Here is an 11,239-nt window from a genome sequence, read left to right on the forward strand (position 1 = left end):
ATGAAATTTATTGATTTTAACCTAATCCTCCCCAATATCTATGGCAAACAGTAGCCCCAGCATAAAGATTTACAGCTATGGTTATGTCTCTGCTTTGTTCTTAAGCGTGTATTTACTTCTGCCCATTTGCTTTCTGAAATTCTCTCTCTCATTTGTCATCTGAAGAACTCCGTTTAAAAGGAAAACAGGCTTCAGACATGAAACACAGCTACATTCCTGAAACATGAGATGAACAACCTTTAATTCACGCAACCTTTCATTTACAGTAATGTTTAATGGATGGCCCAGTCTAGTTATGGACAATGCCTCTCCCTGTCATTAGCCTACAGAAAGGTTTAAAACACTTAAGCATTTAAAGAAGCCCTGTTTCAGACCCTGTACTCTCTCCTTCCCTCCCTCCCCCACTCCCCATCACCCTTTCCAACTTCCCTTGTTCTAAGTGCATAATCTAAACGCTGTATGTACTCTGCAAATTGCACTTATTGTTGGCTTCAGGCTTGGAAGGACCCTTCTGAACACTTTTTATACAAACCCTAACAAGGTCACAGTTGGAAAAATCTCAGCTGGTGGACTTGGATCTCATGAGCTAGTCACCATTTATAATTAATATTAATGAATGGCAGACGACAGATGTTTATTGCTTAAGTAGAAATGTGCATTGCTAAACCAGAAGGATTCAGTTTAAATCCAGAGGAACTGACTTTATTTCTTGTACAGATGTGGGTGGTGGGAGAGAATGCCAGTAGGAGATCTAGCCTGTGCTACCTTTAATCACAAGCAAGAAAACGATACTCTAAAGGAGGCTCCTGAGCTCTCTGTGTGATTGAAGCATGATGTTCAGTCCTTTAAAACATTAACTGAAGTAAGGAGGAGCCTTTCCATCCATTTCAATGGCTTTGATTTATACCAGTAGTGGTTTTCATCTGTAGCTCCAAAAACACTAACTAAAATTAAGGATAAAATAAAATTAAAATCTCAGGTGTTATAGAAGTGCTTAAGGAGTTCCTATCAAAGACTGGCAGCAGTCAGGTTTGTAGAAACAGTGGGTAGTTTTGTTTGGGACTAATTTAAATATTCTTGGAGCAGGTGGGAAAGTGATTAGTTAGTTGGTTTTAAAGAGAGGCATGAGATTTTCTTCAGTATAGTTGATTGGTGTACAGGTTCTAGTTCAGATGGAGGAAGGGGGTGGCTGGAAAGAGAATGCTGGTCCCCACAGTCCCAGTTTTCAGGGTCTAGAAAAGGTCCTGACTTCTTGCCATGCGTCCTACTAGAGAAAATATCACTCACTCTGTTTTTACATCTGGTTCCCTAGAACCTTTCAGCAGCCCTACAGTTTGGCGCCTGTAACTGGCCCTATAGTACAGGCAGCACACATCCCACAGGCATGCTTAGAAGTGTAAGGCCCAGGCTTATTACCATTTTACCAGCACTGCTGTAGCTCTCTTCAGGCACCCCCCGAGCACCAAGCAGAAAAACACATGCCTGCAGCAAGTTTTGCTGGGCTGCCATTATAGACTGCTGGTAGGAACGGTGTCAGAGGGGACAGCACAGATCTCCTGGTGGGGTGGCTAGGGGGCTACAGGCTTTCTTTAGTGCTGCCTGGTGCCCCATGTCATGAAAGGCTGCTTTCTCATCTCAGTGGGAGCTGCATCTCATCTAGCCTGTGGGCCATCTAACCTCATTCATACCGGATCTAAATGGCGGGGTGGTCAGTTTATAAAGTACACCAAATAAAGTGGACTCCAGTGATGCATCACCACATGCAATACTCATTCTTCACATTCCACTTCAAGCTACTCATAAAGCCGGCTGCTAACTTCAGTGTGCAAAGCCTGTGTTACTACAAACAGCTCTAGACTCACAGTTCATTCCCAGAGGGATTAAAAATGAATAAACTTATCACATTCTTGGGGAAAAAAAAAAAAAAAAAAAAAAAAAAAAAGGCCTGTATAAAATTTACATGGACAATTTCTATCTGTGATTCATTTCAAATTGAAGACTTATGGACAACATTAAAATATTTGCATTCATTTTTTTATGCATGTCCTCCATGACCCCTTCTTAGAAATCTTTGTTTTTAGTATTTTATAGGTTTGAATTTTCCAAAGGAATGGAAAATACCAAATTGTCAAAGTCATCACATTTCCCAGAAATATGCTGATTTCAAGGAAGTCCCAGTGGAAAGCAGGCAGGTTTTGAAACAGCTTTGCCTTTGTGTTAGGTTTCTGTCTAGCGTTCTGCCAGTTTGTCTGTTGGGAGGGCCCTTGGCAGCCGACCTGGCAGGCTGACAAGGACTCAAGAGCCTGAAAACCTGAGATCCCTTTGAGAACATCTTGGTCACCTGAGCTCCTTGAGCTTCATAGGGCTAAACTCCGAATCCCTTTGGCACAAAAAAATTCCTGAGCCTTTTTCAGAGGCAGCCCAGGACTCTTGGTGTTCCCAATCCCCTTCTCCCCAAGCTGCTCTCTGCCTGCTGAGCTGCCAGGTATCTTCTGGGTAGGTGAGAAAATGTAGAGTGGCCAAAGTTAAATGTTTCATGACTATTGTTGAAAGGGGACCTTTGCTGTCACTGATCTGTGTGAAATTTAGAAACCTGACCTGTCATTTTAAGGATGAAAATGTATTTGGAAATATTGGCACTTGCTTGAGAGGGGAAGATCGGTGCTTCAGCCAACTGAAATAGTACACAGATATTGGAGGCACTTAACAGAAAGAAACAGTCATTTTTCAACACCTTGCTTGTGAAAAATATCCTTGAAAGCAAATTCTCCCTTCACTTACACCAGAAAACAACCTTGGTGACCTTGGCGTGTTTGAGCAGGTAGAACAGAGGGCAGAATCGGGCCTCTGGCAAATTGAAGTAATAACACCCTGGCTCTGGGCTGATGATTTTGCTGAGTGGATCCATCAGAGGCTGCCTCCTGCACCTATATCAGCCTCTGTGGACTGGCTGATCAATCAGCCAGGCTGGCCAGGATTATCTGCAAAATGTGCGGGGGCACCCATCCACCTGTCAGCACAGGCATCACCACAGGTGGGAAAGCAAACAAACGGAGCTCAGAGGAGACGGGACAAGTGAACCGTGCAGAGCAAGGCCAGCGTGGCATCCTGTTGACTCCCCGTCTTCCTTCATCTTCCTGGGGTATCGGGAAACTTAAAGAGATGTAAGGAAAGGGCTCCAGGTGGAACGCATGGCTGTGCCTATCCTGGCAAAGGAAACAGTGCCAGATCCCCAGGTTCCCTGGCACTGGTGCTGGATGGCATGGCCAGGCCACATCCATGCTGTGGGCCACTCAGCACTCAGAGCCATTTGGCATGCCAAAGACAACTTTTTCTCTGCTTCCAGAACTGAGTGGCCTGGTTCAGAGGGCCACATGGGAACTATCCCTAGCCTGGGCTGTCTCTCAGGCACGCCAGGGAAATGTTGGAGACTGACCCATGCCAGGGACCTCTTCAACCACTCAACAGTACAGGTGGCAGAAGCAGTCCTCCTGACGGCTCTGTTTAAGCACTAGTAGACATGGCTAGGAGTACAGCTAGGCTAGAAATACTTCTGAGCTCCCAGTGATGTATCAAGGTGGGATTTTCCCCTCCTTGGCTTCCCCTCTGACAGCTCAGCAGTGCTCCAGGCAATGAGCACCAGCCTGGCCAGCCCTGGCCCTCCCCACTGGGAGCAGAGCCACAGAATTACAGAGTGTTCAAGACTGGACAGGACCTCTGGAGGTCTTCTGAACCACCTCCCTTCTTTGGGGCTTCTCACCTTGCACTCTTGTGCTTTACATGAGCTTCAGAGCAGCAGGGTTATATCTGTACAAATATGTATTGCACGCACACTTTTCTGTTCGCATGCACACGCACAGTGCTAGCCACAAATGAAGGTCCCATTATGTGGCTGGAACTGATGACCTGGTCCAAGTGTTATAGTCAGCATCAACAAATCCACTTTAGGATCGATCATCAATGTAGCCCAGTACAAAGTCATGTTCATTTAGGGAAAAAGGCATTCTGCATTGCCTGTGCAGGGATGCATCCAAACATTTGGATTGTATGAATATCTTACGAATTGTCAGGTTACATCAATGCAATATCATCATAAGTAAAGCCAAGGAAAAAGGCTTCTCTTGTTTATCCCTCTCTTCTAAAAACTCTGAGTAGAAATCTGAGTACTAAAGAAACAAGTTTCTTCGGGTGTTTTCTCTCTCCTTTTTACTATTGTACTAGAAAGAGTTCAAATGTCTGCTGAGGCACAAGCATCTGTCTCTTATCATGTATAACTTTTCTTGATTATTTCTAGAGAGGCAGACTAAACATGAGTCTCTGACATAATGCAGCATCACATTTTTATTTCTGGTTTGCCCAAAAGCCTGCACCATCTGAACTAAGTCTCTAAAAAGGACTATATTTATCACCTCAATCTGGGCTAGTGGGAGGACTTGGATTACTGGTGCCTAAAAGGAAAATCAACTATTATAGATTTCTGCCAATATCCTGAAACTTTAACAGGGTAAGGTTTTTTGGTACCAATCACTACTATTTCCAATATTTCTGTTGTCATCTGATTGCATTAGTCTTACACGAGAATGATATGGTGGTTTTGGACAGTCATCTACCTTTTTACAGGTTTTAGGAAAGCTGTAAAAATCAAATCCCATCCGGAAATCACTGTTAAAAATCTCAGTGCAAGCTCAGCATAAAGGTCAGAGGGAGAACACCACTTTCCTAAATACCAGCATGTTGTATGTCACTTCCCATCTTAAACAATGTGGAGCGGTTTTCTGCTCTGCTAAATAGCCATGAGTTTCCTGTCTTTGGAAGCACTGTTGAGATTTTATAAGCTGTGGGATCTTATAAGATGCAAACTGTTATGTAATTATAAAATTGCTGTTGTTAGCACATTAGTGCTGATTAAAACAAGGCTGCTAAGAAATTTCCTCAGTCCCAACAGGCAAGTGCAAAGGAAATGGATGCCTACAGGCTCTGTTCTGAACAGACAGCAATAAATGTCTCCACAAACAGCAAACAGAACTCATCAGAGAAATCCTCCTCCTCTGTCTCTCTTTGACTGGAGGATATTCTTGTATTTTCAGGCGCTGGCAACGTCTTTTCTATGGCACAAGAAAGAGAGCTCCAGCCCATTCCTACTGCAGAGTTCAGTTCAGACCAGGGACTTTCCATAAGCATTGCTTATGACCTCATGAGTGTAGCAGTGCCATTTCTCAAGCAGGCCATGGAAGAAATGATCCCTTCTTACTTCCTATATGCCTAAATGGGATGCAGCTTGCTCTTGCTCTTTATCTGTTACAGCAGCAACTTCTGACATCTCCTGCCTCAGCATCGTTAATCTGCTCGGCCTCCTTCCTTTCCCCTCTGCCTGCTTTATGCAAATGGATTCTGTGCAGGCCTGATCTATTCCTGTATTTAGACACAGTGTTCTCATTCCCCATCATATGGCTGCCTCAGCATTGTCCTTTCCTTGCAAGGACAGGTTAGCGCACATAACATTAGCAAGTATATTTTTCAAGTGAATGCAATTTAGTAGTCCAGAGGCAAATTAAATTTTCAGAGGCAAATGTAGTTCAAGGACCCTAAACCTCATGGAAACACTACTGTGGGTCTCAGGCTCCAACATCCCCTCCAGTCTGCATCTAGAAAATTATTTCCATTTTCTAGAGGAGACAGGCAAGTACATTAGTCACCAAGTCCCCTAATGCAGCTGCTCAACCGTATGTCTGCATCATTTGAGGTACCTTGAGGTATCCAAGTACAGTGGATATAAACATACAGGTACCTTAAGATCTGTACCCATCTGGACTGGTACACGGAGGCCAGGTCAGCTGTCCTCATGCATCCTAACAGCAGGAGAACCTATGTCTGGGTTAAGTAATTGCTCCTTAAATGCCTTTGGACCGTAGCTCCTTTAAATTTTTTATCACTTGCTTCAGCAGTTGGTTCATCTTCAAGAGGAATAAAAGCAAGGAGAGGAAATGCACTGAGCCATGTAGAACCTAGGTGATTCTGAAATTGGTAACCCTTGCCATTTTGGTCACCTGCAGACATGGTGATTATGAAATAGGGCCACCATACTAGGAAAGAAATGATCGCTGATAAGAAAGCTATGCTGTTTAAACTTCAGAAGCTTTACCAGATGAATCAGCCACTAATGGCTTGTGAATGAAAGGACAATGTCCTCTGCATCACTGGGCAGTTGCAGCTTTGGAGGCTTGTTATCTTGTCAAGTAGTATGAGTACATGCTACAGCTCGTGTTCCAGAAAAAAAATGTGTCACTTTTCATGGAAATGAGAGTGAGCTGTTCATTTGCATAACACAACATGACTGGATTACGGACAGAGCTGTAGTAAGTGATTTTAAAGCCTGGGGCATGCTCCTCTTACTGGTATCCTCACTTTGCACAGCTTCTTCCAGGTTATCATGCTGTTGTCCATGCAGTGCGGTGAGGAAGGGGTGACATCCCTAACTAGACTGAAAATGTCTCTGAAAAAGATGCAGATAGGTGGGAAGGAGCAGGGACATGGAGTAGTAGCAATTGGCCCCCAGAGTGTGTACCCTTGCCCTGTGGGGTCGTGAGGGGCTGCAGCGCAGGTGCTGACCGTGCTCCAGCAGCAGGGAAAGCGCTGAGGGGTCAGCTGAGGCTGTGAGGAGTGTGAAAGAACACTGTGGCACGTTACAGCTGTGGCTTGTGGTCTCTTATTATAGCCCTTCAGCTGAAAGCAGTGTAGTGGGGAGGATTTTGTGGTCCGTGGTGACATGCACAGTCGAAGTGCCAGGACCCTTCCTGATAGGGGCCTATTACGTAGGTGCCTGCAATCCCTCCAGATGCAGCTCTGGGACTCCTCTTGTCCCTTCTTCTCTCCCAGGGTAAATTTATTCACAGAAGCAATCTCTCTAAAAGAAATACAATTATCCCCAGTGCCTGACGCCAGACTCTCACCCCTCTCTCACCCCATAGGACCTACCCTGTGACAAGCCCCCACCAAAGCAAAGCCTTCTTGCACCATCAGATCTAATGCCTTCTTACGGTGGTTTGGGATTTCAGTGCCCACAGAAGGGAGAAGTGAACAAATATGATATATATGATATAAATATAATATATATTCCCCCTGTATATTATATGTATATAATATATATTCTCCCTGTACTCATCTCTGGTGAGGCCGCACCTCGAGTACTGTGTTCAGTTTTGGGCCCCTCGCTACAAGAAGGACATCGAGGTGCTTGAGTGGGTCCAGAGAAGGGCGACGAAGCTGGTGAGGGGTCTGGAGAACAAGTCCTACGAGGGGCGGCTGAGGGAGCTGGGCTTGTTCAGCCTGGAGAAAAGGAGGCTCAGGGGCAACCTTATCACTCTCTACAGATACCTTAAAGGGGGCTGTAGCGAGGTGGGGGTTGGCCTGTTCTCCCACGTGCCTGGTGACAGGACGAGGGGGAATGGGCTAAAGTTGCACTAGGGGAGTTTTAGGTTGGATTTTAGGAAGAACTTCTTTACCGAAAGGGTTGTTAGACATTGGAGCAGGCTGCCCAGGGAAGTGGTGGAGTCACCATCCCTGGAAGTCTTCAAAAGACGTTTAGATGTAGAGCTTAGGGATATGGTTTAGTGGGGACTGTTAGTGTTAGGTCAGAGGTTGGACTCGATGATCTTGAGGTCTCTTCCAACCTAGAAATTCTGTGATTCTGTGATATGAACAAATATATGTCTTAACTGTAGCCCAATGTAACAGGGTGAGACTAAGGGACAATGCCTAAAGATGACAAAATCTGGAACCTGTAGTGGTTATTCCACTTCAGCTATGATTTTTTCTAGGATTTACTGAAGTCCCAAGTTCTCCCAAACTGTGACCAACCTTTGCTCCTTTTAGTCGACAAGATGTGCTTATAGATTTAGTGGAAACCCCACATCTGATGAAGTAATGCAAAGATGTCACTGAAATGGTCTGGTTTGCATATTTAAAGATGTATTCCAGCACAGATTACATAAATGCAGATGTGGGGATTTCTGAGACCGTGGGCTATAAATTAGGTTAACAAGAACTCAGCACCTTTAAGCTGCTTTGACATGTAATTATATTGTTCTCTGAATTAATTTCACCATCTGCATTCAATTTGAACTACTGCACTTCTCAACATTACGGCATGTCTGTAGATTTACTTCAATATGCAAAGCTGTAGCATTAGAAGCAGCAAAGCATCTCCGATCTACAAAGAAAGACTGCACAGTGCCTGTAGACTAATTCCTCCAGCACAGATGGTCGTACAAAGTTTCGGTTTTGGAATAAAAGCTGTTTTAATGACGAATTAACTGCTTCACACAACACGAACCCACGAGGAAAAGACTCACTCGGAAACATCTGGTGATCTCTTATTGAAAAAGATTTATCCCCCTATTTTTTCCTTTATTTTTTTTTCTTTTTTTTCATTTTTCTGTTTCAGAAGGGCTCGCTGACCCGCCAGGAGGGGCAGCTCACCTCTCCCCGGGTCCCCGCAGCCCCCGGGACGCGGCGATGTCCCCGCACCAAGCGGGAGCGATCGCGGCGCGGCACCGGGGCGCCCCCGCGCGGCCGCAGCGCGGTGTCCCCGCGCCCCCCGACCGCCCCTTCCAGGGACCGGGGGCTCCGGCCCGGCCCCTGCCCTCCTCGCCTTGTCGTCCTCAGTGTAGAGGAGCTCGGGGGCAGACGTGCGGCTGGAGCGGCCCGTGCTGTTCCTGTGCTTCTCACCCGGCCCAGCGCCCGCGTTTAGGAAGAGTTTTCACTGCTTCTCTGCTGTAGAAAAAAAAAATAAAATATTCGGGAACAAATCTTAGGGAAGAGGATATAGGTATGCTCTCAGAGGAGAGCAGGGAGGGGGATAAATGCAGGGATTTCCCTCTGGCTATGTCATGATGCCAGCAGATATCATGGCAAGATGTCATTGCTGGGAGACTTTTCCCTCGGGTGCATGCTGAACCAAGGGTTGGGTGGGATAAAATGGAGTAGCATCACTCCAACATAACACCTCCCACTTTTTGAGACAGTGGTGAAAGGAGGTGAACAACCAGCCTGGACAAAGACAACCCTTCAGTGTTCTACCACATTACCCGAACAGCACAGGAGTAGAAGGCAGACCCTTCACAAACTTCATCAATATGGACATATTGGCATTAACCCACACAAAACCACACAGAGGACTTCACATTAGTCATCCTCAGAGCAGAGGAAAAGTAGACTGAGTTCTTAGTACTTACCAGAAATCAGTTTTGCTCATCCTATGTAGGCTGAGCAACAGAAAAAAGCATGCCTAGGTGGGTCTAGCTAGATGTCAGGTCTCCCTCAAAACTTGCAGACGTACAGTCGTGTGCATTCTTTATAAATTCACACGCAGATTTAAAAAAATAATAAAATACATCTTGATCCTTGACAAAAAGGGAAAATATTAAGCATTTTTCCAACGTGCTTAAGGAATTGTGGCTAGGACGTCACAGCTGAAGGATTTTGGCCAATCACCAAGTGAACAATGTCAAACACTGAATGCCTGGACAGTTTCCATTCAAGTAACATTTCATCTTGGGCCAACTGTATTTACAAACCACTGGAATGAAATTCCATACTGTCATTTATCCATTAGTCAGAGACAGCGTTATGGCGGAGTAAGACGTGTGCTCACTGCCGCATGGAGCTCTCCCAGCAGTGGCTAGCTCACACCGAGCCTCGCATGCCCATCCTGCAGGTCTGCCCTGCTCACCCCTGGGTATCATAGGTGGCACTGCCAAATCCAGAGAGGGATTATGCAGGTGTGTGTGTGTGTGTATTGGGGTCATATCTGACTAGTTACTGAAAGGTTGAGGAGCCATTTTACATTTAAAGCTTTACTGTGTGTTTCAACAGCAACAGATGAAAAAATCAGATGTTTGTCCCTGCTTGACTCAACAGCTGCATCTAAACTTTCCCTTGGTCTCCGATCTCAGAGTTGGTCAGGAATGAAGAACCTGTAAAAAAACCCATTCTATGCTACACGATAAGAAGAGGGTACAGTGTATCCTCACATCTCAGTCTTACTTCTTGCTGTTTGCTTTTTCCTCCCCTCCTTTGAACCTCTCTCCCTTTATCTGACGTACACGACCTTGGATGGTAGAGTACCTCTACTCTGTCTGACCTTGGATGGTCATCTGTTCTAAGAGCAAGCCACTGCCCTGAGCCTACTCCCCTACTACAGCCTACTCCTGCAGAGCTCATTGAGCTGTCAAAAAATCCCAGCTCTGGTTTTGGAAGGGGCATAGTGTGAGTATTCAGCATCCTCAACCACAAGAGCTACTGTCAAGTTTGTTTAACTCTCCTAGCATTGGTGTAGGAAAGCCTGAGTTATCTCTGCTGATATTTCAAAGCAAAAAGTATTTGTGCTGCAATTAAGTGGGATAGATTATTTACAGTATTATTGAAATTTATGCTGTTTATAAAGTTAGACCAGTCAATAGTTAGCACAACCTGGCTTAGGCCATAGAAGTCCTCAAACCTGCTGTGTTTTGGTGGAGTACCTGGAGCTGTGCCCTTGGCTGTGAGAGACAGGAATATATTTATACCAGCTCTAAAACACTGAGACTCTCCAGGGAACTTCCACCTCTTTGCTTAGAGTCAGATGGGAGGTGTGAGGCCAGCTGCTGAATTTAGTGGTTTGATGAAGCGTTGGACACTTGCAGGCACTAGTACTGGTGTCCAGCTTCCAACGGGAGGTGCTAATCCCAGGTTTTACGGGCAAGGGAGTCAGAAATTGCAGCAGCCTGAGCAAATCTTCTAATGTGTCATAATTTTTATTTCAGGGAAAAAAAATAGGGAGGAGAAAAGAAAAAAGTCCAACAAAGACGAAAGTAAAGAGACAAGACAGGAAAGCAAAGGGCGAGTAGCCCGAAGACAGAACCGAGAACAGAGGGAAAACAACAACAAAACGCAGCCGAAGAAACGAAAAGCCCCCAATAAAGAAGAGACCCTGGCACCCGTCGACACTGCACATTAACAGCCTTCCATGATTGTTTAAGTCTTATGATGCTGCTATCTCTACCAGACCGCCCTGACAGGTGCTCCAACCATTCAGGCCGCAAATGGACAATGCTACCAGTTATTATTAAACTCTAAACAACATTCCAAATACTTCCTATATTCTCCAAGCAACCATAGTTTATTAAAGAGATTGAGATGAGCCAAGAAATAAAATCTAAAAATGGGATACTTTAAAACTGTTATATTATATGCTTCCATG

General features: G+C 45.1%; 1 protein-coding gene across 1 annotated transcript in view; it reads left to right on the forward strand.

The window, feature by feature from the left end:
• The window catches only part of RSPO3 (R-spondin 3), a gene marked incomplete at both ends in the record, with an annotated part of 59,981 nt that extends 48,985 nt beyond the window's left edge, over positions 1-10,996 (forward strand). Inside the window, one exon of the mRNA XM_084283501.1 lies at positions 10,803-10,996. Coding sequence (XP_084139627.1) covers positions 10,803-10,996 — 194 coding nt within the window. The remainder of the gene's footprint in view (positions 1-10,802) is intronic.
• Positions 10,997-11,239: the final 243 nt, after the last annotated feature.

This window comes from Netta rufina (genome assembly GCF_964035555.1).
Source record: "Netta rufina genome assembly, chromosome: 3".
Taxonomy (NCBI): domain Eukaryota; kingdom Metazoa; phylum Chordata; class Aves; order Anseriformes; family Anatidae; genus Netta; species Netta rufina.